This window comes from Phyllostomus discolor, chromosome 11, assembly GCF_004126475.2.
Source record: "Phyllostomus discolor isolate MPI-MPIP mPhyDis1 chromosome 11, mPhyDis1.pri.v3, whole genome shotgun sequence".
Classification (NCBI taxonomy): Eukaryota; Metazoa; Chordata; class Mammalia; order Chiroptera; family Phyllostomidae; genus Phyllostomus; species Phyllostomus discolor.
The window spans coordinates 354,067-380,657 of NC_040913.2; the positions used below are offsets into that span (position 1 = coordinate 354,067).

Here is a 26,591-nt window from a genome sequence, read left to right on the forward strand (position 1 = left end):
AGGGACTCGCGCCGGGGCACGCGCGCAAGCGCACTTGCGCTTACGCTAGCCTGGAGGCGGCGGGGGGCGGGGAGAAACGGGACCTCCCCGAGCCTACTCTCTTCTCATTGGGTGAGGATGCTCACGTGCCCTGCCCTCGCGATCACGTGACAGGAACAGGAAGCTGGGGTTATAAAGCTAAGGAAAACGGAACCTACGCTGGCTTTTCTCCGCTCGTTCCCTCCCTCGTCTCCCTCGGGCGTAAACTCGAGCTCGTCGCGCACCTGCCCAGCCTCGCCGTCGCCATGGCCCTCAGCGACGCAGACGTGCAGAAGCAGGTGGGGGGCTGGGCGTGGGCCCCGCGGTGGCGCGGCGCCGGGCCGGGGCTGGGCCGAGCCAGGCGGCGGGACGGTGGGCGGGCGCGGCCTCGGGTAGCCCGGATGCCCAGGAGCGTCCCCGGCCCCCGGGTCCCGTGACACGACGGTTTGTCTGCGGGAGGGAGTCCTGCCGACCCGGGAGGAGCCCCACTGCTCCTGTGACGGGCGCCCAGTCTCGCGCTCCGCCTGCGTGGCCTCTCGGCCTCCCACTCGGGTCCCCGCTCCCCGGGCCCTTGTGCCTGGTGGCGCAGAGCGTGGCAAACACGGAGGGAGACACGCAAGGGGAATGCGAGGCTGAGGACGCCGTCTTTTCTGGGCTCCAACCCTGGCGACGGCGGCGGCGGAGAGCCGCTCCCGCGGGCGTGGTTCTGACGCCGCCCACTTGACTGTCGCTTCACCTTGGAGGGGTCGGTCCGCGAGGCCGTGCGTTCCCGGCTGTGCGGAGCTTGGCTCTCCTCCTCACCCGCAGGAGCCCAGCAGTGTTCGGCACGCAGTAGTGAGCCAGGAAAATGGTTGCCAAGGTTGTGAACGAACGTCAGTTTTGCAAGCGAATAAGAGGTCCTGGACCACTGTTTTGTTTAAGAAATGAGCCATACCTTCACGTCTGTAGGCAGTCGGCCGTTAAACTGCTGAAGTCTCTCCGCAGAACCTGTCTGGCCGAGAGAGATTGAAACCAGGGCCCTCGGGTTTTATAAAGAAGGGTTTTAAGCCCTGGCTGGCGTAGCTCAGTGGATTGAGCGCGGGCTGTGAACCAAAGTGTCGCAGGTTCGATTCCCAGTCAGGGCACATGCCTGGGTTGCAGGCTATGACCCCCAGCAACCGCACATTGATGTTTCTCTCTCTCCCTCCCTTCCCTCTCTAAAATAAATAAATAAAATCTTAAAAAAAAAAAAAAGAAGAAGGGGGTTTAACGCCGCAGTTTAATCTCCACCTAATTTGGAGAACTAAGTGTCCTCCTTTTAGAGGCAGTAGGAAAATTCTGTGACTAAAGCTCACTCGCTGGCTTACGGATATTTTTTGATGAGCAATACAGTGTTTTTTTTTTCCTTAGGATGTTTCCATTTCCTTGAAAATACCTTTGAATTTTAGTCTTAACCTAACATGCACTGAGAAGAGTGGGGCGTTTCTTCTTCATTTCAGGGGTTCTTGTGCTGATTGCAAAGGGAAAGGGTAGCAAAAATGGCCTCTGGAAAATTTCAAGAAAGCTTTCAACAGTCTTACAGAGCAGTGGGCTTTTTCAATTCACAATTTAAAGTTTTAGTTGATGTTAAGGAGAGAAAAAAAAAAACATCGATTTGTTGTTCCACTCATCCGTGCACTCATGGGTTGATTCTTGGATGTGCCCTGACTGGCCGTTGAACCTGCAGCCTTGGCTGCTGGGACAAGCTCTCACCAGCTGGCTCCCCGGGCAGGGCTGTGGACTCTTTGATGGACGTTTAGCACTGCTGCTCAGGCTTTTACCGCAGGAAAAACGTGACAAGTGGGAAAGTGCAGTGCCCCGTGAACCAAAGCGTCGCAGGTTCGATTCCCAGTCAGGGCACATGCTTGGGTTGCAGGCCATGACCCCCAGCAACCGCACATTGATGTTTCTCTCTCTCTCCCTCCCTTCCCTCTCTAAACATAAATAAAATCTTTTAAAAAAAAAAGTGCAGTGCCCTCCTCATCCTCCAGTAGAGCGGTCACTAGGACTGAGGCTCCTCTCCCTCTTGCTCTTTCGTTTCCCCCCTTGTCATAACGTGCTGAAGACTCAGGCTTCCCCAGGAGAAATACAGAGGTCAAGCAGTATTTCCTTGGGCTCTAGGTCATCAGTGAATTAGCTGTTAAAAGTATTTTTTAAAAGGTCAGATTCTTCTGCCTTAGGGGTGGAGTTAAATGTCCTTAAGGGGTTGAGTGTAAACAGGCTTTTTTGACCTGGGTTAAAGTTAGTGCCATTGTAGTATTTATAAACATCTGACTTAATGACTGTGTTTAGTGAAACTACCTTTAGAAGTCCAGGCCGAGCTCACTGAAGCTTCAAACTGGACTTGGGGGAAGCTGCCATTCTCACCTGGGCCCCACGCACACGGGTGTGTGGGGGCCGGTCCTTGCTGCAAGGTCACGGGGCTTTCTGTACATGGAGCCCTCATGTAGGTGCCCTGGATGGCTCAAGCCTTGAGATTTTGTAAGTATTGTGTAACTTTTAAAATAGACTCCAGCCCTGGCCAGTGTGGTTCATTGGTTTGGATGCCATCCTGCAAAGTGAAAGGTCGCCAGTTCAATTCCCGGTCAGGGCCCAGGCCTGGGTTGCAGGTTCGGTCTCCAGTCGGGGCACACGGGAAAAGCAATATCTCTCTCCCTCTCTTTATTCTTCCTTTCCCCTCTCTCTAAAAATAAATGCGTAAAATCTTTTTCAAAAGATGTTGGAAGATCAAAGGTTAGATTTCAGGGCGAGGAGATTGTGATTTCATGAGTGCAGCTGCAGTGGACTGGAAGGGGCAGAAGTCGGGTGGGCGTGTGTGGGGAGGAGCGGGGAGAGCTGGCAGAGGGGATGCAGCAGCTCTGCACCAGAGTCGGTCGGAGTGGGTGGAGGCGGAGCAGCTGGCTGGAGGGAGACCCAGTAGATCCCAGCTCCTGGAGAGGGGGGTACCCGTGTTACTGAATGTTGCACCTTGGCCATTTGCTGGAGCAGACTCCAGGTAGAATCTCAGATTCCAGTCCCTGAGCACAGGGACTGTCTGATTCTCCTCACACACAGAGCCTGATGCATCATATATAGTCAGTAAGTACTTGACTGGCTCAGAAAAGACACATTTTCTTCTCTTTTTATACTAAAAAAAAAATAATCTTTTCTTTTTCCTTACAGATTAAGCATATGATGGCTTTTATTGAACAAGAAGCCAATGAAAAAGCAGAAGAAATAGATGCAAAAGTAAGTTCCATTTTTGAGATTTAAGAAGTTACAAAGCTTTACATTGTTCTACTTTGATAAACAGTAATTAGTAAAATTATTTAACAATGCAATGCGTAGGATTAATAAGAGTATCTCTCATAGTAAACATTAAAAACAAGTTTTCCTTTCTGACCTTCTGGTTGCCAGTGAGTGTCCTGCAGTGTCATGGTACGGACGGGAAAGTGGTGGACGGGGAGAGAAGACACAGTCCTTAGAGGGGACCCCACAAAACACACGCAGGCGACTGCCCTTGACAAGAACTCGGAGCTTTTGAGGGGGTGGGCTGGGCTGGGAGTAAAAGACAGAAAACTGTACTTGAACAACTATTAAAATAAAATAAATATTCAATGGGGGGGGGTGGCTCAGAGCTTAAACCGTCCCCCAGCCACCACCCTCCCCAGACTGTAGGTCGGACTTGGTGACCAACTTCCAGGGAAAAGGAAAAGGGGTGACCTAACCAAGTGATGTGGATGGTGGCTCAGGTTGCCCTAAATGTGACCGGGGGAGGACACGTCCCCTTGGTGGTGCTCTCCTCCCCACCTGGGAGTCCTTCCCCAGCACCAGCCTAAGGAACACAAGACGCAGGCAGACCCGGACTGAGGGACGGGCTGTACCGTACCGGTGCTCTTCAAAGCTACCAAGGTCATGAGAAACCAGCGAAGAGACGGTCACAAGTCCGAGGAGGTTTTAGGGCTCCAGTGACCACATAAGTGGTGTCCCGGGTGATGTTTTGGAACAGAAAAGGATGTTAGGTAGCAACAAGGGGAATAAAATTTGGGTTTTGGTTCATTGTAATGGGCTGGTGTTGATTTCTTGGTTTTGACAAATCGTGTATATAAGATGATGGCGAATGGTGGGTGAAAAAGTACAGTCTCATAAATTTGCAACTTTTCTGTAAATCTAAAAGTTTCCTAACAAAAATTTGAAACATTTCTTTAATTAAAAAACGCAATGAACGAACTGATTTTCTCATGGAGTCCAGCATTCAGACATTTGACACCTGTGACTAATTGTGATAGTTGATTAAGGAAGGTGTATTATTTTTGTGTTCCTCTTTTGCTTTTTCATTCCTTGATGCTTATTGCAAAAAAAAAAAAAAAAACAGATGCCTGGGAAGAACATACGGTAGAAAATGAAACCTCCTGCCTGTTGCAAAGGCAGCAGTCGGCCGGCACTGAGGAATTGTGTGGCTGTTTCCAGCTGCACATTATCTGTACACAGAAAATCTCATTGTTCTTCAGGCGGTAACCCAGGTTTCCTGAACTCCAAATTCCGTGTTGCTTGCATTAGCTCTCTAGTAAGCAAATGGACTAAACTTAGAATGCATAATGATTTTTTTATATACAAAACATTCTACCCGATTATATCTTTTGCAGCTTTGTTTCTGGGTACTATGATCCTTGGCCAAACTTTCAGTCCTCTGGTTCATTATTTATGATGGAAATCACTGGTCTTCCCTTTTGAGTGAGTTAGGTGATCTTTGAAGACAAGTAACAATACATTTCCTATTTTCGATCTGAAATAAGGCGATTATAAGCAAGTCCCTCTGCTCACCAGCTGCTTAAAATAAAAGTGTCAGAATCTGATGTCAGGAATGACTTCGTCCCTGGCAGGCAGAAGAAGAGTTCAACATCGAGAAGGGCCGTCTGGTGCAGACCCAGAGACTGAAGATCATGGAGTACTACGAGAAGAAGGAGAAGCAGATCGAGCAGCAGAAGAAGATGTGAGTGGGCCCTGGTCACAGCACTACACTGAGGGAGCGTCGCAGAGTCGGTGGGACAGGAGGACGGAGCGGGCACTCGGGGGCCACGTGGGTCTGGGTCGTGTCTTACGCGGGTCGCTCGCTGCCCGCCTAACCTGGGGCCCCCTGCTCGACTTCTCCCCTCGTCTGTGGAAGTGGGGGCCTCTGGGGACGGTGGGAAGCTTACCCTGGAGTAACTGATGGGAAACTGTTTGCTACTTGGTAAGCACTTAATGAATATTTCGTTGCCTTTGAGAAGAACGTGGAAGAAATAACCTAAATGTATTTCAGTGGCGTTCTCTTTGGGCTATGTACAAAGAGGAGTGTTTGTGCATGCAAAGGAAGCCACACATTTCTTTCTCTGCGGGTTTTGGTTGTTATGTTGCACCAATTCTATTTTCCGTGCCCTTTGCAGTCAGATGTCCAATCTGATGAATCAAGCAAGACTCAAAGTCCTCAGAGCGAGAGATGACCTTATTACAGTGAGTAATTTGCCCCTATGGGTTATAAAATTATAAAATGTTTATTTGCCTATTACAGAGAATTTGCTAGTTACTGTTCAGAATTACCGAAAGAGTTCAGTCAGTCGTATCTAGAGAGCATTTGGTCAGGAGACCGATGCCCAGGTCAGAGAGGGAGCCGTGGGAAGGGCTGTTTGGAAGAGGGCAGAGGCCCCAGAGACGTGGCGCGTGGTCGAGAAAGCCCAGAGGGTCAGAGTCACAGTCAGGACGAGACCGGGGTCCCTGCAGCTCACGATTATCGCGGGGCCCTCGGCTCCCTGTGAGGTGGGGAAGTAAGAGTTTTGTCAGTGTGGGAAGGGAAGAAACAATGACTGTTTTTGCCAATTTGTTCGTCTACACAGAAAACCCAACACCCAAAAAACAGTAAGAACTAGTAATTAGTTCAGAAGGTAACAGAAAGGCTACAAAGAGAACTTAGAGAAATTAAGTTTTCCTGCATGCCAATGGTAACCAATTAGCAAGTAAAACAGAGTAGATCGTTCTATATAGCTACGAACACTATTTTTAATTTTGGGGAACAAATGTAAGTGACAAGACCTCCATGACAAAAGCTGTAACACTTGAATAAATGGAAACCACACCATTCTCTTAGATGATTAAAGAAACCAACCAACGTTGACAGATACTATTCTCACTAGATGGATCTGGCCAGGTGTCGGTGGTGACACGCTTTACAGGAAGCTGTTGCAGGGGGCTGACTGCTGATTGACTCCCCCTCTTCCAAGTTCAGTGCCAAATACTAAATTTCAGGCTGGCCAACTAGGAGAGTGGTGTTTCCGTCAGGAAAAACGGGAAGTCAGGGCCCTCGCTGGTGTGGCTCAGCGCACGGGGCGTCCCACAAAGCAGAAGGGCACGGGCACGGGTTGCAGGTTCGGTCCCTGGTTTGGGGGGCGTGTGAGAGGCCACCAGTGGGTGTTTCTCTCCCTCTTTCTCCCTTCTGTTCCCTGTAAAAGCAAGCAAATCTTTTGAAAAATAGAAGCATTTTCTATAACTGTCGTACCAGCTTGCTCTTTGAATCTGTACCGTACGAATCTTCCCGTGCCGGTCAGGTGTGTGAGTCCGGAACTGACCGCTGATCCGGGCTGTTGCTCCAGACTGGCCTCCAGGGAGCCGCGGTGGTGCCTCCTGGGACGCGTGTGCTCGGACACACCCGGTCCGTCACGCGTCTCAGAGGGCGCGTCCAATGCAGACAGCTGTGAGCTGCGATGCGGGGCACAAGCTGGCACCAGCCTCACGGTGGGTGCGTTTTGTGCTGGCTGCCCAGGTGTAGAGGTAACCTCTTCCTTTCCCACCCTTTGTAGGACCTCCTCAATGAAGCAAAACAGAGACTCAGCAAGGTGGTCAAGGATACAACCAGGTACCAGGTGCTGCTGGATGGACTGGTTCTCCAGGTATCTATCTGTCTGCATAGGCCAGGTCTGCTCCAGTTTATAGCCTAAAACACTGACCGGCTTGCCCTGGCTGGGGTGGCTCAGTGGACCGAGTGCCCACCTGTGAGCCGAAAGGCTGTATGCGTGGCACATCGGTCCCTTTTCCCCTCCCTCTGAAAATAAAATACAACCTCTGTTAAAAAAAAAAAAAAAAAAAAAAAAAAAAAAAAAAAAAACGAGCCGTAAGAGAGGACAGCCCCCTTGCTCCTCCGTCCTCGTCCCTCCCTGTGGCGAGCTCCCTCGTCCGACCGAGAGCCGCGCCGCAGGAGGCGGCGGGACTGTCCGTGTGTCCGGGCAGGACTTCGCGCTCACCCCCCTCCACAGCCCCGCCCACCCGTTACGACTCGGGGGTCCGAGTCGCCTGCAGCCTTCGGCTCTCAGTTCTAAAGCTTCGAGCCAGTTCTCCTGGTTTGATGTCACCACTAAAACAGGACTTGCTTTGGCTGTTGGGGTGCAGAGAAAAGGCTGTGCACATTTTAACCCCTTACGGCCTGGCTGCGAGTCCTTATTTTACTCGGGCCAGTTGCCCGGTTGGTGTGAGGCGCGGCTCCCGCAGAAATTCTGTTCCTGCCGCCTGGGCTTCGGGTGCGTTTTTCTGCCTGGCGACATCGGGCGGTGCTCTTGTGTCCTCCTGTTACCTGCCGTCTCGGGGGGAATCTACAGGGGGGTGTTTTTCAGAACCAGAGGCGAGAACCACACAAACGCTGTCTCGCTGTCGCCCGACCTGACAGCGCGTGTGCCCACTGACCGCACCCGCTTGCGTTGCAGGGCATGTACCAGCTGCTGGAGCCCCGGATGGTGGTCCGCTGCCGGAAACAGGATTTCCCGCTGGTCAAGGTGAGGAGCTCGGGGAAAGAACCCTTCTTCGAGGGGATGGGATGCACGCTCTGAGGGATGGCAGCACGGCCGTGGGGACGAGACGGGCCCCAACACGTTGTGGCAGCTTGGGCCCGTGAGCTCCGCCTCTGGTTTCCGCAGGCGGCCGGGCTGCCTTCCACGTGGGCCCCCACCTCCTTCCCGGGGCTCGGTGAGGCCCGGTCTTCTGAGAACAGCACCAGGCCGCACCCACTGGGACCGAGCAGGGCCGGCCCACTGCTCCCGGGCTGTGGCGGCAGGTCTATGCTGCCTGCTGGCCTCCCCCGGTGACACGGGTGTCACTGGGCACCCGAAAGTTTCTCCTCAAGGCAGACACGGTGCCAGCACCCTGTGTCCTGAGTAGCTCTCCAGGGCGGCACCTCATCGGAGCTGAGGGAGGGAGGATGGAAGACATGCACAGATCTGCTGGGCTGCTGACACCGTCAGAGGAAAATGTCCAAGCTCCTTTAAGATGCCATTTACGTCTGCATTGGGCTGGACAAAAAGTCCGTTTTTTCCACATGATGGCTCTAACGGTGCTTGGTTGTCTTTAAACTTCAGTGTCGTTAGATTGTATTGTGACAGCTGTCGTGTCAGCATGCAATTAAAGTCAAAACTCACCAAAGTTGATGAATTTTTGTGCATCCATTTTAATATTGAAGATGCAAGAAAACATGCAACATTTTTGGCAAGCTATGCTTTATTATTTCAAGAAAGGTAAAAACGCAACTGAAATGCAAAAAGAGATTTGTGCTGTGACCGATCGAACGTGACGGTTGTGGTTTGTGCAGTTTCTCGGTGCCACTGGCACCGTGGCCGAGTCACCCTCTGCTGTGGGGCCGTCCTGTGCACTGGGGGGTGCTCAGCAGCAGCTCCGGCTCTGCCCACCAGAAGCCAGCGGTGGGAGACAGCCGACAGACTCAACGTGTCTGAGTCAGTGAGGTTGTGGGTGAAAATGAAAAACGAGCCTTTCATTCTGTGGGAAAAGCTCAACAGACTTTTTGGCCAGCCCAAGGCCAAAGTGCCCGCAGTGCTGTTCAGAGACTGGACTTTGCACTCTTAGGTGTTTTACCTCTCTAACTGCAACACTGTAGTTAAAAGCCCACTTCCGCCTATAAGAAAACTGGTAAAACGAACACAATAAAAAGTTAACGATTTTAAACACACGGTTGCTTTAAATGCAGGCATTGCTGTGTAACCGTCACCACCGTCTCCTCCAGAGTTTCATCTCCTGAAGCGAAAGTCAGTCCCCATTGAACACTCACTGCCCAGCCCCTGCCCCGCCTCTGGCCTTCTCTCTCCGTGGACCCGACTGCTGTCGCTGCCTCCGCAGGAGGCTCACACAGCGTTCGTCCTCGTGTGTCTGGCTCAGTTCCCTCGGGTAGTGTCTCCCTGGTTCCCCCTGTGCCCCGGCTCTGTCGTCAGGCACACCCACCACCACACCTGGTTCCTCTAGTCCCCTGTCGACAGACCCCTGGGCCATTCCGCCTTTCGGCCACTGAGCTCTCGGGGGTGCACGTCCTGTTGGGTGGCCCAGAGGCAGCCCCGTGGGGCCACGCAGTGACTCCAGCTTGCGGAACTGCCACGCTGTTTGCAGCAGCTGCACCATTTCACGTTCTGTTCTCTGCTCTCTTCTAAAGTCTCTTACCTGAAATCCAGAACTCTTGCACAGTGTGTGCATTTTTTGAGTGCCTGAGTCACGGTTTCCGCTAAGACCGGTGGTTTTCTGCGTTTCCAGGCTGCCGTGCAGAAAGCCATCCCCATGTACAAAATCGCCACCAAGAAAGATGCCGACGTCCAGATTGACCAGGAGGCCTACCTGCCTGAGGATACGTAAGGAGCCTTTCTGCTTTTCATGCCTGCCTCCTGCTGCAAGCCCGGCCCTCGCCTGGGCCTCTGGGGAGGGCGTGTTGTCCGGGGCGCCCTGGTCTCTGCTGGGCCCTGTGTGCTCGTCCCTCTGAGCCAGGGGACACCCTTTGCAAGTCCACCTTCCGAGGGCCCCTTGGTTCCTTCCGTGGAGAAGCAGCACCACCGGTCTCGGCCGAGACACAAAGCTGGGCCCAGACCCCGTTCTGTGCCGAGCAGTGCGGCCTGCCCCCGAGGGCCCCCAGAAGCAGGACGCAGTCGTGTGTGACTGACGGTGAGGGTCCCAGGACAGGGCCTTGCAGAGACGCCACGGTCCTCCTGCCGACTGGGGATGGAAGGGCGCCAGCCGGGCAGGTCCTGGGCAGGGCTGTGCCGAACCCCGAGCACTCGCTGTGCTGGCAGACCCAGCTGCCAGCCTGGGACGGAGCTGAGCCCCATCTGCCGTGGGTCCACACTCGTGCTTCCTGTGCCTTGAGGGTGTGGAGGGAGGGACCGGGTAACTGGCTAAGGGCTCCACCCACCAGGAGGTGCACAGGACGGACGGCCTTGAGCCTTACTGCTGGGTGTGGGTTTGACACTCTGCCACGTGCCAGCGAGGGGTCCTTGACCCATCGTGTGGCCTCACGGAGTCTTGACCTGCTGAGTCCATCCAGGCGATGACACCTGCCTCTCGGGACTCTGGGAGCTCAGGAGACGTAGTGTCTGCAGCCCCTCCCACGTGCCTGGCGCGGGCCTCGCTGCCTGCTTCTGCTCCCGGGGCACCGTCGCTGCTGTGGCTGCAGGCAGGGGCGCTGAGTGGGGCTGTGGTAGACAGGGGGTGTCCGTCGAGACCCCGTTCCTGTGCCATGGCACCCCTGGGCAGGGGCTGAGCGTAAGGGGCTCTCCCGCTGTGGAGGGCAGGCGGAGTGCAGGCTCGTGCACTGCCCAGCAGCAGGGCGGGGAGGCTTCTCTGTCGCCCGAGCCCATTTTTCTTGTTCTCGGAGCTTTCAGAATTTCAGATGAGGGCCTGGGGGCTGCTGCGGTGCAGATTTAAAGTGGAGTTTTAAGTATTTTGCTCAGCAGCTTTGTCATTTTAACAACTCTCTGTAAGCCGTCTTACTTGTAACAAGGTGGGCACCCAGGAGACCCGTGCGCAGGGGTCTCTGCTTCGCTCGCTGCTCACTCCGCTCAGACAGCAGCTCCAGATCTTCAGCAGGGAGCTAAGTGCCGCGCCCTTGGGGACAGCCGAGTCTGTCCACAAAACCGCAGAGAGATGGAGCCAAGGACAGGCAGGGAGGGAGGGGGAGAAGGAGAAAACTGGGGTCATGGCCCGTTGAAGTTCCCCAAAGAAAGTCTGCGAGGCCTGCCCCAGCCCTTGCCCCACAGCCTGCTGTCGAGAACTACTTGGTGAGGCGCAACTCCGCTGCAGCGAACATTCCCGCGAGGCTCCCTGTGCGAGGATTTGACCGTCCCCCGGGCGACTGCTGGGAGACGGAGGCAGGGGCGGGAGTGAGCAGTGGCTGAGGCACCACCGCGCCCCGAAGCTGTGCTCAGACGGGACTCTGTGCATCTGCAAACGGGGACTCAGGTGTCCACCTCCTGACGTTGCGGGCTGTTGGAGGTCCATTCAGGTGGTCGTAGAGAGTCCCGTCGGCACTCGGCCGTCCCTGGTGAGCGACGGTTGCCACCAGCTCCACCCCTTCGAGCCTGGAGAGCCTTTTCCATTCCAAGCTGTTGCTTCTGTCCACTGGCCCCTTGCGGTGCTGAGACACTGCACGCCCCAGCGCTCTGCTCCAGGGGGGTCGAGAGTGTGCGGTGTGTCCGCCTGCCTCAGCCCCGCGGGAACGGTCGTTTCTCTGCTCTCCGCAGCGCCGGTGGAGTTGAGATCTACAACGGGGACCGCAAGATCAAGGTCTCCAACACCCTCGAGAGCCGGCTGGACCTCATCGCTCAGCAGGTGAGGGGGGGGGCCTGGGAGTGGGCAGGCCCCTGCTGCTCGGGGCCTGGCGCTCTCTCAGTCCGCACTCACTTTTCCTTGAAAGGTAGGGCGTCAGCACTGGGGGGCAGTAGCAGCCCCCGACCTTCTGGCCGCAGAGACCAGGTTTGTGGAAGAGGCGGGTGGGGGTGGTGCACACAGGAGGTGGCTCTCAGGCGAGCTTTGCTCACAGCCGGGAAGTCGGGGGCCCCGACTTACAGGAGGGGGGATTTGGGGTCAGAACAAGGGTTTTGTTCATCAGGGTTTTAATGCACGCACTCACTGCAAGTGGAGATGCCGACTGAAGCCCTTCGCCCATCCAGAACGATGGGAACCGGAGGAGGCTGTGTGTGAAGAGATCACTGTGGGGCGGCTGGCCCCCCCCCCCCCCCCAGGGCCCCATGTTTGCATGGGCAGACGCTCTGGGAAGGTGTCACCCTGGGGAGGTGGTCTGGCGCACCTGGGCGTGGGGCGTCACCTCGTGACCTGCACCTGGCAGCTCTGTGCCCCAGCAGAGCAGCCAGTCGCTGCAAGTGGATTTTTTTTAATTTAAATTAAGCAAAATTAACAGTTCTATTCCGGGGTCACTGACCATGTTTCAGGGGCGTGAGACCACATGTGGCTCTGCTTAGAAGGTTGGGCTCAGGTCCCAAGGGGTTTTCAGTTGCTGCAAGGAGCCCCTCGGCCCAACTTGCACCCCCACCTCTGCGCGTCTGTGGGTGTCGGGGAGCATCTGTGGAGTGGACCGTAGGTGGCCCAGAAGGTGAAGATCGGGAAACACGACTGTGGGTGGACACTTCTCCCCACGTCACCGGAGCCTTAGGAACACCCTCCTCGATTTGTAGTGTGTGTGTCCCGTCTGTGCAGTCAGTCTTAGCTCCAGGTTTGGGACGGGTCCAGGACAGACCAGCGCCCTTAGCTCGGTGGCCCCTTCCCGGCCGTGGAGAGTCGCGACCTGGGGTCTGTGGTGGCGCGGTGCGGCTCACCAGTGGAGGCAGGAGACGGGACTCGGGTGCGGCGCGCACGCTGCAGGGGACAGAGGACACGGCGGAACTGCACCCTGGGGCCTGGGAGCTTCCTCACCAGGGTCACCCCACACACTCAGTCCATTTTTTTTTTGAAGGTGCCGTTCTCCCCAGGTCTCCCGGTCGACCGTGCTCATTTACTAACGACGTCACTTCCCCGCAGATGATGCCGGAGGTGCGCGGAGCCTTGTTCGGTGCCAACGCCAACAGGAAGTTCCTGGACTAGGCCGGCCGAGAGGCGGGCGCGTCTGGTTGCCGGAGAAACAGCCCCGCATGGCGTCCCCTCTGCTGCTCCGATTGCCCTTGTGTGTCAGTGGGTGTCCCCTGTCCTGTGCCCTTCGCCAGCTGGTGACAGTGGGGGAGCCTCCCCGTCACTGTGACCAGGAACCTACCTCTCGCTTCTCGGAAGGGATCCCAGCTCCCCGCTGGTCCCGCAGCCGGCGGTGAAGGCTCGGGTGGTGGTTGCGTGGGCCTCACCGTCTCCCGCTCTCCTCTGCTTCTAGTGCCCTAGCGCCGCGGCCCTGCCCGGCGTCCCTGCTCCCCGGGCCTGACCTGCAGGCGGGGCCCGAGTCCTTCCTGGGGGCCCGGGGGCCCCGTCTGCACGTGTGACGTGAAATCCAAGCCAGGAGGCTCTATTTATTAAACAAAAGGTTTATGTGAGCTTCGTTGTGATTTGTTACGCACGCGAGTGAGCGTGGTTGGAGGGTCCGGTTCTCTGTGAGGGATCCGGAGAAGCCCCCGTTTCCCGACTGCCCGGCCTCTGCTGGCTGACGGCTGTGGGTGCTGCACACGTGGACTCGTGTGGCTGGCGCTCGCTCCTGCTCGCCCCGCGGCGTTGCTTCCCGAGCCCCACCCCCCGCCCAGCTGCACACACCACACACAGACACACACAGACGCTCCTGAGACAAGCCCTGCCCCCTGCAGGCCGCCGTCTTTATTGAGGAAGCAGTTCTGTGGGCTCTGGCCGAGTCAGGAGAGACGCAAGCCTGCAGGGTTCGTGGGGAAGGGGCCCACACCCCGCTTCCTCTCACTTCCGGGCCCTTGGGTGCTCAGTTGGACACGCCGGTAGGGGACCGACTGTCGGCTGCAGACCGGGCTGCTCCCAACGCACCCCCCGACTCAGGCAGGGCCCCTGGGTCCCTGAGGGGCCGGACGCTGGCCCTGCCGCTCAGCTTCAGCCCCACGAGCGGACGGGCTCGCCTGGTTTCACCTCGGGGGCCGACTCAGGACTGGCACAGGGCCCTTGACCTGCTTCTCCTTCCTCCCGGAAGGAGGGCCAGGACTTGCCTCTCGTCACTCCGTTCAGGCCAACAAAAGCGAGCCCTCCCGCTGACGCAGACACGCCGGGCTTGTGTGCAGAACAGGGACGTACGGCGTGGGCAGGCCCTGCCTCTATGTCCTGTCTGGGGTCCCGTCTATGGGGGTCCCGTGACCGACACGGCCGAGTGGGTGCAGTTCCTGTGGCAGGCGGGTGGCCGGGAGAGGAGGGCTGCGGCCAGCGCGCCTGCAGGCTCAGCGCGGCTCCCAGAGGGCCGAGGGGGCCCCGCAGCACGGACCCGGCGCACAGCCTGCAGAGCCGCCCGCTCCCTGCTGCCCCAACCAGCGCCAGGAGACGGCCGGGTGGGACGGCGCTCCAGCCAAGTCTACTCGAAGCACCCGAGGAGCCGCTCGCCGATGCCGATGAAGTAGACGCCCTGGGCGATGCCGAAGAGGGGAGCGATGACCAGCGCCCGGCAGCCCGCGCCCTTCAGGAAGGCGGACGGCCCCTCCTGCGCCCAGAGTTTCCTGGCGGAGGGAGGGCCGGGTGAGGCCTGCCGCGGGGAGCGCGGGGCACCCTCCCCCCGTGCAGTTCGCGAGGGAGCCGCTGGGGAGTGCGGGGGACACAGGAGAAAAGCCCCCGTGCGCCCCGCTTGGGCCGGGGGGGAGGGAAAGGAACCGCGTCCGACGGCGCGGGCCTGGGCCTGGGCGCGGCGACACCACGCGGCCTCGCGGGGGCGGGCTCTCACCTGGCACAGTCTCGGATGCCGCTGTAGCTGTCCTCCCCCAGGCCTTTCTGGAGGGTCTGGATTCGCGTTTTCAAAACTAGAGCGAAAGTTACAGTGAGTGGGGAACATCTCGCTCCGGAGTCCTCCTCCCAACACGGAGCGGCCAGGCCTCCTTTCACAGCCGCACACGTGGGGCTGACCCCCGAGGCCCACGCTCTCGGGCGGCCCTGGCCGTGGCCACGGGTTGTGACCCGAGGGCTTTAGGTGGGGGCTGCCTCGTTGCTGTCCTGGGGTGCAGAACTGCGGTTTATCCTGTAAACGACCGCACAGGCGCCTGATTGGCGAGGCGCATCAACCCTGCGGTCCTTCTGGCCCCGACGCACACTCACCGTCCAGGGGGGTCACAGCGACAGCAGCCACGGAACCGGCCACGCAGCCTGACACGAAGGAGTGGGCAAAGGAGGCCTTCCCCACCGGCTCGCTGACCCCGAGGTTGTTCAGGTTGGCAAACAGAGGGAAGTAGATGACGGAGAACGGGATGTCCCTGCAGGGAGGAGGAGGAGGAGGCCTGAGCCACAGGCCACTCGGGGCTGCTCCCTGAGGCCCCGGGCGGCCCACAGCCAGGGAAAAGCCCACGGTTCTGTGCTCCTGCCCTGGCGCCCAGGGACGAAGTGGGTGACGGCGGGTGACGGCACGAGAGGGAACCCCCAGCCCAGCCCACTCCTCGGCCCTCACAGCACCTGCGGCTTCTGACAGGACCCTGATGCAGACTGAGAGGCTGGGGACGGGACGGGCGGGCAGGTGGTGCTGCCCAGGGAACAGAAAACCCCTGGCCTGGGGTACGTCTGAGCAACTGGGAGGAGGTGGGCCGAGGAGCACAGTAAAATGAGGGGGGGCAGCCTCTCACCACCCTGGGGGTGACCCACACAGTCCATTGTGCACAGGACATTCTAGCTGCCCGCGGGCCCCCCCAATCACCCAGTCGCCCTGTGCGCCTGGTCACTGGACACGGGGCCTATGGGCCACCTTCCGGCGGCCCACTCCGTGTGGCCCTGCCCGAGTCTGGACGGAGTCCAAAGCATCGAGAGGCTCTGAGCGCCCCAGGAGGAGCTCGGGTGGGCAGGTTGGGGCCGCCGTCCCCAGGGCCCTTCCGGGTCCCGCGTCTGCACGGGAAGCCTCACCTGAGGAGAGTGGCCCCCAGGCCCCTGTAGAGCCCAGCCAGGCCGCGGGTGCGAAGCAGCTCCCGGGCAATGAGGGTGGCGGACGGGCGCTTCTGAGCGGACAGCGGGGAGGAAGGCGCCGAGTCCGGGCCCCGAGGGCCGGAGGCTGGAAGGGAGAAGGGACAGGCTCCCCGTCACCACCCGGGCCCCACACGCGCAGGAGGGGCTCCTGCTGCCTGCACCTGGGACGACTCGGACAGACGAGGTGGCCGCCCTGCCAGGAGTCTGGGGACGGTCCTGCTCCCGGATCACGCAGGGCCGGCTCCAAGGACACCTCTGTGGCCCTGCAGTATCCACACGAGGCCCTGCCCAGCCCCCCCGTGGGCGGCTCTGGCTGGCAGCGCGCTCACCCTGATGCCGCTGCCTCCCACTCCTCACAGGCTCCGAACCTGTCGGCCCCGTGTCTTCCCGTTGGCTCTTTGGGACGGGAGAACCCCAAGTGTCTGCTGCCTCAGGTGTGAAGCAGCCAATTCCTTTTGTTTAAAAACCAGCTCTTACCCTGGCTGGCGTAGCTCAGTGGGTTGAGCGCGGGCTGCGAACCAAAGTGTCGCAGGTTCGATTCCCAGTCAGGGCACATGCCTGGGTTGCAGGCCATGACCCCCAACAGCCGCACATTGATGTTTCTCTCTCTCTCCCTCTCTCCCTTCCTTTCCTCTCTAAAAATAAATAAATTTTTTAAATCTTAAAAAAAAAAACCCAGCTCTTCAGACTTCAGCAGCGCCTCCTCCGGGTCGCACGCTGAGGCTGGGGGAGCGTGTCCTCTAGTCCCTGTGCCCCTTTGTAACAGTTTGATTCTTGAGAGGTCAACCCCTTTCAGCAGAGTTACTCAGAGTTCACACTACGACAAGTCAGCTCTGGCTGCTGTGGCTCAGTGGACTGAGTGCCGGTCTGGGAACCAAAGGGTCACTGGTTTGATTCCCAGTCAGGACACATGCCTGGGCTGCAGGCCAGGTTGCCAGTAGGGGGAGCTCGAGAGGCAACCACACACTGATGTTTCTCTCCCTTTCTTCCTCTCTCTAAAAGTAAATAAAATCTAAAAGAAGTTATTTTAAAAACATAAGATGAGCTAAATATGAAATACACAGGGTGGAATTATCCTCAATGTGGGAGCAGCTCTGCGCAGACCCCGGGCACCTGCACAGAGGCAGCTGTCTCGCGCCCCCATGCGGCACCCCAGCTGGCGGCATGCCGTCCTGCGGGACAGCGACAGCCCGGTCCGTGACCGGACCTCCCCTGTCGTCTTTAGAGGCGCGTCCCTCACCCAGACCCTGTCTCTCTCTCCTTTTAAAGTGTTTTAGGGAATCTACGAGGACCAGCTTCTCTTTCAGAGGAAACCAGAAGAACAGCAATGGTTCTCCTCTCCCCTCCTGTGCTGCCCCACTCCAGCCCGGCTGCTACGGCGTGATACAATACATCACAACGAAGCCTCCATGGGCTGCGTGTGGACAGCGAGCCCCATCGGTCCTCCAGGGCCTCAGGAGACTGAGGCTCACGGTCGAGGCCGTAGGTACGGTCTGGAGTCAGGGGGCGGGGCCTCTGCCCCTCCCGCACCGGGACTCTCGCTCCTGCTCTGGGTTTTAGAGCTGGATGGCATGGAACCCAGACCGGGAGCCGTGAGGTGCAGGCGCCTGCTGACCGAGAGCGTGAGCTGGGTCGCGCAGTCAGGCCTCGAGCGTGGCCGTGGGGAGCGGGGAGCGGCCTCACCCAGGCGCCCGGCGTCCTGCAGCTGGATCTTCAGCATTTCCATGGGGCAGGTGACCACCACCTGGCACATCCCCGCGCCGCAGCCCGCCAGCATCTCCATCCTCAGGTTCCGCCGCGTCCTGCGGGCCAGGGGTCGGTGCCCATCAGTCCCAGGCAGCCCCCTGCCCCGTCCAGCCGCACGTCCTCGTCCTGTCCCCAGCAGCCGCCACCCACCCACCCTGCTCAGCCTCGGGCTCCCCACAGACAGGAGGCCGAGTCCGGAACAGGCTGCGGGAGGCAGCGCCCCCGTGGGAGCTGAATCCAGTCTGCACCACGGAACTGCCCGTCGCAGGAATGCCCCCAATCCTTTGAGTGGCTGTCACCAAGGCGACAGGAGGCACCACAACAGGAGGCAAGGATCGGGGGCCACTTTTAAAAACTCATCAGCATGAAGACAGACCCGTGACCCACGCACCAAGAGCCCGGAAACAGACCCCAGCGCGCACGCCCAACCAGCCCCGACGGGGGGCAGGGCCCCCTCGGTCGCTGGCATGGAGGAGGCTGGGCTGAGCATGGGAGAGGGAATGTGAGCCCCACCCTAGAAAACGCTCAGGGACCGGTTCCAACGGACGCAGACTTGGATGTAAGACCCGGAACCACAAGAGGAGGGGGAGACGGGGACAGAGCTCCCCACGTCGGCCGCCTGCAGCAAGAGCGGCAGAAGCGAAGACGGACCCACGGGACCTCGGACGGTGGAGCTGCACGGCCCAGGGAGTGCCCGCAGAGCCGGCAGCCGGGCCCTGGGGGGCGGGAAAGGTCGGCTGACCCGGCACCTGGTGAGGGGTCAAGGACCCGAATAGACCCTTTTCCAAAGAAGACACTCAAGTGTCCGGCACGCACGTGAAAAGACGCTCACCGCCACCCACTGATCAGCAGGGAAACGGAAACTGAAACCACATGGAGACGCCAGTGCACTCCCGTCTGCACGGCTGTCGGCAAGGAACCCGCCCACCACCAGGGCCGGCGAGGACGCGGGGAGGGGGGACCCTCGCGCACTGCCGGTGGGAGTGCAGCTGGGGCAGCCGCTGTGGAGTTGCCTCAAAAATGTGCACAATATCTACCATGTGACCCAGGGATTCTGCTTCCGGCCCGAACCCAAAGGAAGCAAGGTCACTGCGTTCACAGCAGCCGAGACTCGGGAGCAAACCCACAGAAAAGAGGTCAGACGTGTGGTTGTGGGGCGGGGGGCCAGGGGCAGGCGTCCAGTTCCAGGTTACACCGGCCGAGGACCTGACGTGCAGCACAGGGCTCGAGCTGACACCGCGGGGCGCTGGCGGCTCTGAGCGCGGCGAAGGGTGGACCCTCAGCGTTCGATCACAGGGAGAAGCGGTAGGGTTCACCGCTGTGTGAGGCCACAGACATGAATGCCGCGCCGCGGCCAGCGCCTCCTAACACGTGTGTCTAGGTATGACGCTGTGTGCCGTCAGCGAGCACAGTGCCGTGTCCCGGCGAGACCTGAACACCAGAGAAGGCGTCCCTGGCCGGGAGGCTCAGCTGCTGGGGGCGCCGTCCCCGACATCCAAGGGCCAGGGGTCCAGTCCCCCGGTCGGGGGGCCTGCGCGAGGCAACCCATCGATGCGTCTCTGTCTGTCTCTGTCTCAACCAACGATGAAACATCCTCTGGTGAGCATTGAAAGTGAGAAAAAACTGGAAGAACTTTCACCAGCTACACGACGTGCACGTGTCCTGCGGCCCACCTACCCACCTGCACCTGCCGTCCGCCGCCCGTCCGTCCAGAACTCCCAGAGCCCAGCAGCACCCTCCCCCACCGTCTGCCCCCCCGCTGAGCCTGCCTCCGCCCGCACACAGGGGGGCCACAGCCCGGCCGTACCCGTCTCCCAGGAGCAGCTGCCGCAGGAAGTCATTGGCCGCCAGCTTGATGGCCTTCTCCGGGGTGACCAGCGCCAGGTTCACGGCGGCACCTGGACAGGGCGGGTCGAGGAGGCTCGTCCCTCGTTTTACTGGGATGAACAGTGTTCCGGCCGCGCCGCCCCCTCCTCCCACCTGGCTCTGCGCCCTGGCCTTGCGCCCGCTCCCCACAGGGACACCCGGCCCATCGGTCCTGCCGCAGCCGCAGCAGCAGCAGCGAGGGGAGCTGGGGGCGCTGCAACGCAGGGTCGTGCCGGGATGGGGCCCAGGGCACCCCCAACCTCCCCACAGCTGCCCGTGTCACCAGAGGACCAGAGCGACCGGTCTGGAGTCACCGGGCAGCCAGGCTGTCCCAGGAGTTCCCGGGCAGAGATGCCAGCCCCCACGTCTGTGACCCCGCCGTGGGCGGGGACCCCCGGCTGTGCCACCCCCTCCGGCCGCCCACCTCGGTACATGCCCAGGAAGCCCTCGGCCCTCGCCGTCTTCACCAGGCAGTCCGTCCTGGAGGCCGGACGGAGAGGACGTCAGCACACGTGGGGGGCCGCCCCCACCCCCCGCTGCCGCCCGGAGCCCCGTCCTGCCGGGCTCCCCTACAAACCCCCCCTCCCCCCTCCCCCAGGGTGCTCACCCACCGCAGAGACGGCCTGGGGGGCCCCTCTCCTCGCCCCCCGGCCCCGGCACCTACATCCCTCTGTACGTGTCCATCCCGTGCTGGTTCTGAAGTCGCGTCTTGGCCAAGTCGATGGGGAACACACAGGTCACCCCCACGAGCCCCGCCACGCCTCCGTTGATGAGCTTTGCTGTGACGCTGGGTCGTGGGAGGAGGGGGTGCAGGGTGAGAGGGGGAGGGGTTCAGGGTGAGAGGGCGGGGCGCATACAGCTGAGACGCTGCAAGGGCTTCTGGGAAGGATGCCCCCAGGGTCGCTGGGTGTCAGAGCACCCCTTCCGAGCCGTTCCCGTCCAGGCCACGGGAGGACGCGGCTTCCAGCACGCCGGGTTCCATCTAGAGCCAAGATCACCGGAAGTGACCCCGGGTCCCGGCAGCACCGAGGAGAGCAGGCCAGCCATCTCCGCTCGGACCCGGGCTTCCCGCCGCGAGCTGCTCAGTGCGTCTGAGAGACGCAGCCCAGACGCAGACAAATTATACTTAATCATATGTGTAAACATGTGATTATTTTTAAAAATCCCCACCTGAGGCCATTTTTTGCACTGTCTTAAAAAAAAAAAGTTACTCATTTTCAGAGAGCGGAAGGGAGGGAAAGAGAGAAACACGGTCTGGCTGCCTCTCGAACACCCTCGACCTGGGACCTGGCCCGAAAGCCAGGCCTGTGCCCCGACTGGGAACTGAACCGCCAACCCTTTGGCTCACAGGCCGTGCGCAATCCACTGAGCCTCACCAGTGGACTTGCTTTTGTCCGCCCTTTTGCAAAGTGAGATAGGACGACAGAAGTATCGACTGGTTGCCTCCCACACAGGCCCCCCCCACAGGCCCTCTGGTCACGGGACGACGCTTGCACCAGCCGGGCCACACCGGTCGGACACCTTTTCCGCCCACAGGGAAAGGGGTTTCTCTCGCCGCTCCCAGGACCCCAGTTCGTACTTCAGGGCCCTGGAGGGAAGCCGAGTGATGTCGCTGCCACAGCAGCTCCGCCCCGAACCCCGCCCAGGGACGGGGCTCTCTCGGCCCCAGTTTACCTCAAATCCTGCTTGGACATCCTGTGGGTCGGGGGCCGAGGACTCGGGGGCTCCCGGGGCGCGAGGCTGCTGTGCCGCTCCTCAGGGCGGACGTCGGCTGAAGTGGAGTGGCGGTGTCCGCGCCCTCGACTCTGGCCCACCGAGGCAGGGTGCGGAGAGCGGGTGTCGGTGGCAAGAGGCCGGGGCCACCTCCCAACAGGTCGCAACCCCTGGGGCTGCCGCCGGCGCCTCCTCTGGGAAGCAACCAGACCAGCACTGACCTCCTGCCGTGGGACCCACACCTGCGATGGGACAGAGCGTCTGAGCCCACTCACGCTGCCAGTATCTCCTGCAACCTTCCGCACTACCTGGGGGACTCCAGGGGCGGGGACCAGGAGAGAGGGGGAGGGAAGCACGGGCCCCAGCCGGCTCAGGAGAGGGATCCTGGGCTTTTGGGAGAGCGGCCGGGGCCGCGGGGGGCGCTGGCGGGTCTGGAGGAGGGGCTCCCAGGGCAGCGGGAAGCCCCCCTAGTGTCCAGGAGCGACAAGGAAACGCTTGAGTCCTGAGGTCGAGCTCTGGGTCTGCAGGTGTCTCCCGAGCTCCTGACAGCCCTGCGGGAAGGCTGGGCTGCGGGAAGGCCGGGCTGTGGAGGCCGGCGGGCGGCCGGGCCTCCATGCATCTGAGGAGCGGGGAGGCGCGCACGGACGGCCAAGCTGCAGCAGCCAGTTTGCAAGACCGTGGCCCAGAGCCGGCTGGGAGAAAATCGCCGTCCGGGGTCTCCCAGCCACTGGCCTCAGTGGGGCCACGGGGTGCCCCCACGGCCCCCAGCTTCCTCAGCTCTGCTGTCGGCAGGGCCGAGGGCACTGAAGCGCTCACGTGGGCCCCAGACCAGCCCCCCACCCCCAACACTGGACCGCTTCCCCACTGTGCATGCAGGCCTGGCCCCCCACCCCCACGGGCAGTACCTCCAGGCCACGTGGTCTCTGGCCCCGGGGCCTCGCCCACACTCCCCATCTCCCCGGCAACTCACCAGCGGTTCCCTGGGCTCCACCTCCCTCCCACGAGTCCCCCCACGCTCCCCAGAGTTGCCCGGGAGCCCTCCCCTGGGACTGGCTAACACCCAGTCCCCCAAACTCCCGAGTTGCGTCACGACCCTTTGTGTGTGGTCTGAGTGCCGTCGAAGGGGTCGGGCACCTGAGCGGGCCCTCAGGTGCAGACCTGAGTCTCGGGGCCCAGGAGGGCGGCTCCTTGCAGCCTGTCCCGTCCCGGGTCGCCCCTGTGACCGTCTGTGCTCCTTGGTGCCGGGGGTGCGCCACAGCCAGGCCCCCTGCTGTCCCCTCCTCTTGACCGGCTGCCTCCTGACCCGACGGGGCCCGAGGCGCCCAGGTAGGAAGCTGCTCCCTCCGCCTTCTGTGCTGGAAGGGGGCCTTGTCCTGCTCACTCTGAGCTTACGCTCCAGACAACACTCACCTGCTCTCAGGAAAGCCTTCGACTCCTCTGGGTGCCGAGGCAGAGGGCAGGTCACACTGCTGAGGTGCGCTGGGGGCTGGCCACAATCCTCGTGTCGTCTGTAGCCCCCCTCAAGCCCCCAGGAACCCCAAGAGGTTCAGCCCAGCCCTCTGGCCCCAGGTGGCTGCGACTCGTGGCTGGTATGACTGGGACAAAAACCGAGGCTGAGGTTTGCTGAAAACCCTGGGGGTGGGGAGGGGTCACGGGACACAGACCTGGAGGTCAGGAAGAACAAACAACAAGAAATCGATGGCACACATGCACTCGGCCAGACGTCTGGTGCCAGGAGCTGCCCTCCGCCCCTCAGACGCGGGCACCTTTCCAGCTGCAGGCGGCCGGCTCTGCGTCTCCCGTGGTCTCCAGGCGTCCCCTCCTCGGGGACGCGTGCACCTGCGGGGGGCTGCCCACAGGGCGTCCCGACTGAGCTGTGACCCAGCCGCTTCTCGGGCAAACTGTCTAATTGGCGGCAAGCACCAAGTCTGTGCGGGGGAGAGGAGGAGACCAGCAAGCCGCATGGGGTCTGCCGAGAGCAGGAACCGTCGCCTGGCCAAGGGTTTGGGAGCGAGACCTTGGTCTCCGGAGCCCCAGGTTCAAACCCCAGCTCCCAAGTTAACAGCGACCTCACTTGAGGCGAGCTGCTTGACTAGCACCTGTCTGCACCCACAGGGGACCGAGGGGCCCACAGGGGACAGAGGGACACGCTTCGGGTCTGCTGGGAGGGGGACATGAGGCAGGAGGGCTGGGCAGCCATTGCGCTCTGGGGCAAGGCTGCTTGGTGACCCTGAGGCTATGGCCATGCGAAGGCCACCATCGGCTAAAAGTCTGTCCCATCCGGGAGAGCGGTGGCTGCAGGTGGCCCTTCCCAGGGCGCACACCTCTAGGGGGCGCTGGCTCATCTCTGTACAACTCGGATACTGGCAGGCGGTGGGGGCTGGGGGCCTTCGGTACAAGAGCCAGAGCTGGGGGTTTCCAGCCACTTTCCTGGCTTGTATCTCAGCCCATTTTGCAGTTTAGGTTTTTGCTACAAGTGGACTGATCCTTAGTTGGACGGGGGACAAGACACGCAAAGGAGTCCTTAAAAAAAAGAAAGAAAAAGCCAATGCCACCGGAGAACGGGTCCGCCGGCCACGTGCACAGACCCAGCCGGGGAGCAACGGCAGGGGTGGACTCCGGGCAGAAAGGCCAAAGCGCCTCTTGCCCAACAGTTGCCCAACAGCGCGAGGACAGGCCAGCCGCCTCCGCAGCAGGGCTGCAGGGCGAAGGTCGGCTTCCCGGCGGCACGGCACCGAGCTGTGAAACGGCGCTGACCCGCGGGAGGCACTCTGTTCCGGTCCCGGGCACCCGGGCAGACACCCCCCTCGCAGCCTGCAGGCGCCCGGCTCAGGGCTGAGTCCCAGGAAATACAGTCAGACCGGACTGACCGTTAGCTGGACTGGCAGAGCCTGGCTCTTGTAAGGAATTCATGTCACGTGTGTTCACAGCTGGGACACGCTTTGGACAGCAAAGGCTGTGTGTGCCCCCCCCCCGGCTGTCAGCAGCTGAGTGGTTCCCCTACCGGGCCCCCCACCACCCCAGGGTTTGGAAAGTCACAGTTGGTGTATCCTGGGGGCACCCCAGACGGCACCCAAGGGCCGGGCGCACGTGGGCACGGAGGGAGAGCACTCCACTCCGGACGCCGTGCAGACTGGCCGGTCAGTTTTATTTCTGTTGTCACGTTCTCTGGGGCACGGACCAAGGCACCCTGCACAGGCCCCTGCCCCCACCGCCCCGGACACCGTCCCGGACGGAGCGGTGCTGGGACCAGGCGCACTTTCTGGGTGACGACAGCACTGAGGACTAGTGTCCGTGGGAGTTCACCCCGAGGAGAAAAATGACACAGACACACAACTCACACACATCTGAGACGTGCTATTTTAAGAATGTAATTTATACAAAATAACCAGTTCATATGGAAATAAATCTACAGACCTCCAAGGATCACAAAGCTTTTTAAAAAGTTCTTCCAGAAAGTCATCCAGCACCCGACACTGAGCTAGCCGTTGAGGTAAGTCGCTCCCGGTGAGGCAGGGCGTCAGTCAGCAGACCATGACAACACACACACAACACGGAAATAAATAGCGCCCCCTGCCCAGCGCCGGCCGGGGCGGTGCCCGCAGCCTCCGCGGCAGGCACGGGGGTGTCCCTGAGCCGTGTGCAAGGCGGGTGGGCGAGGGCTGAGCCAGGCTAGGGGAGCGAGGGGGTCCCACAGACTGACTGATGGGGGCTCGGCCTTTCAGTGGCTCAACATCTGCACCCCCGGTCCGGACCCCACCCCACAGGACAGTCAGCTGCTCCGGGCATTTCCACAGGAAGGCCACGGGGCCCCCTGGGGCGGGGGGAGAGACGGGCCAGGAGGCAGCTTCTCCGAAGGCCTGTCCAGCAAAGGCCACGTGAGGCAGAGAGGGCCTAACACCCACCTGGAGACCACGCTCGCACCAGCCCCCTCGGGCAGCCGGACGCAGGAGTACCCGCCCAGGTCCTGTCCCACTGCAAGGGCAGCGGGACAGGGCTGCACGTGCTAGGGCTGCACGGCGAGTCCAGCCCCCCGGGAAGAAGAGGGCCTGGGCCCCTGCCCCCCGCACGATGCAGGGGCCCTGGAGGGCGACCCTGCGTCCCCGGGTCCTTCCTCCACCCCCCACGGCACCCACTCGGGGTCCGGTGGGCAGACAGACAGACAGACGGAGACGAGGGGGCGGGACGACTGCGCTGGAAACCCGGAGCCGTCCCTCCCAGCGTCCCTCTGAGTGCGGGGCAGGCCTCCACGCTGGGTGACTGGCCCGGCCTGGGGCTGTGGAGAGGACCTGCTGGGGACGTCCAGACCAGGTCTCAAGAGCAGAACCGTGTCTGCAGACCTGAACGCCCCTGAAGGAAAAAGCAGGAGAACAGTTCACCCGGGCGGTGTGGACGGAACGCTCGCCTCAGCCCCGGGCCTCCCGCGCACGGCACGGCAGACTGGCCAGTCGGGGCCGCAGCCCCCGCAGCCCGAGGCAGTCGGAGTGGGGCTCAGCCACCCGCTCACGCGGACCAGGGAGGGGGAGGGGTTCCCAGCTCTGCTTCCAGGAAGCGGGACGGAGAACGACACCGACACCGACACCGAGAGAGAACCTGCAGGTTCCGCCCTCCCTTACGCCCTCGGGGCACCGACCACCGTGAACTAACTTCAGGCAACAGCTCCCTTTTCCCGTGAGCAGACTCCGGGGAAAAAAAGCAACCCAGCAAGCCTTACGAAAGGTCCTCCTCTTATCAGAGCCCTGCTGTCCCTCTCGGGGCCACAGGGGCCTGGGTCCATCCCCCCGGCCTGAGCACGGGCCCTCCCCGGGTGTCCCCCCACCCCACCCAGCGGCGCCTGTCACGCGGCCACCCCAGAGGAGAAGAGACCTACGGTCTGCTGAAGAGCCCTGCGGAGGGCGAGGGCCCGAGGACGGGTCAGCCAGGAGCGCCTGCCGCCCTGCGCCCCTGTGGCGTCCGGCGGGCCTGCCGACAGAGGTGGTGAGAGGCCTGGACGCGCCCGGCAGAGACGGAGCCCGGTGCCCGTAACGCAGGACTGGGCGCCCCCGCGGGTGCAGCGGGGCTGACGGCGTGCCTGCGGCCCGTTCACAGTGTCAGAGTATAATACAGTAGTTCAGTCTCCCGGCTCCCTCCCCGACTGCACCCACCTCTCCGCCCACCGGGGAGGGAGGTCAGGGCTAAAGAAATCACTGGTTTTTCCGTATAGTTCACAGCTTCTAACAGGGGACAGGGGACAGGGTCGGGGCTGGGGGCGCGAGGACAAGCATCGCCCCCAGTGGTGCGTGTGTCCGCAGCTGCCCCACCCCGGGGTCCACACGAGGGGACCCAGTGCGTCCGCCCAGGGGAGGAGGCCCTGCTGCAGTCGG

General features: G+C 60.9%; 2 protein-coding genes and 1 long non-coding RNA gene across 3 annotated transcripts; 1 reads left to right on the forward strand and 2 right to left on the reverse strand.

The window, feature by feature from the left end:
- Positions 1-133: 133 nt before the first annotated feature.
- ATP6V1E1 (ATPase H+ transporting V1 subunit E1) lies at positions 134-13,337 on the forward strand. Its single transcript, XM_028526599.2, has 9 exons — positions 134-317; positions 3,199-3,264; positions 4,899-5,008; positions 5,442-5,508; positions 6,849-6,938; positions 7,746-7,814; positions 9,571-9,665; positions 11,547-11,634; positions 12,841-13,337. Exons 1-9 carry the CDS (start codon positions 285-287, stop codon positions 12,901-12,903), a joined length of 681 nt encoding a protein of 226 aa, XP_028382400.1. The 5' UTR covers positions 134-284; the 3' UTR covers positions 12,904-13,337.
- Positions 4,009-4,909, reverse strand: LOC118497282. The gene is made up of 2 exons (XR_004899808.1): positions 4,840-4,909; positions 4,009-4,763 (listed from the first exon to the last, which is right to left on the reverse strand). It is a non-coding gene; the product is annotated as an uncharacterized LOC118497282 (long non-coding RNA).
- Positions 13,338-14,274: 937 nt separating the features above from the next.
- Positions 14,275-21,475, reverse strand: SLC25A18 (solute carrier family 25 member 18). Its single transcript, XM_028526945.2, has 9 exons — positions 21,190-21,475; positions 20,180-20,302; positions 19,940-19,995; positions 19,457-19,547; positions 17,587-17,705; positions 15,844-15,988; positions 15,052-15,206; positions 14,684-14,759; positions 14,275-14,462 (listed from the first exon to the last, which is right to left on the reverse strand). The coding sequence occupies exons 1-9, from the start codon at positions 21,207-21,209 to the stop codon at positions 14,321-14,323; spliced, it is 927 nt and encodes a 308-aa protein (XP_028382746.1). The 5' UTR covers positions 21,210-21,475; the 3' UTR covers positions 14,275-14,320.
- Between the last annotated feature and the right edge of the window lie 5,116 nt (positions 21,476-26,591).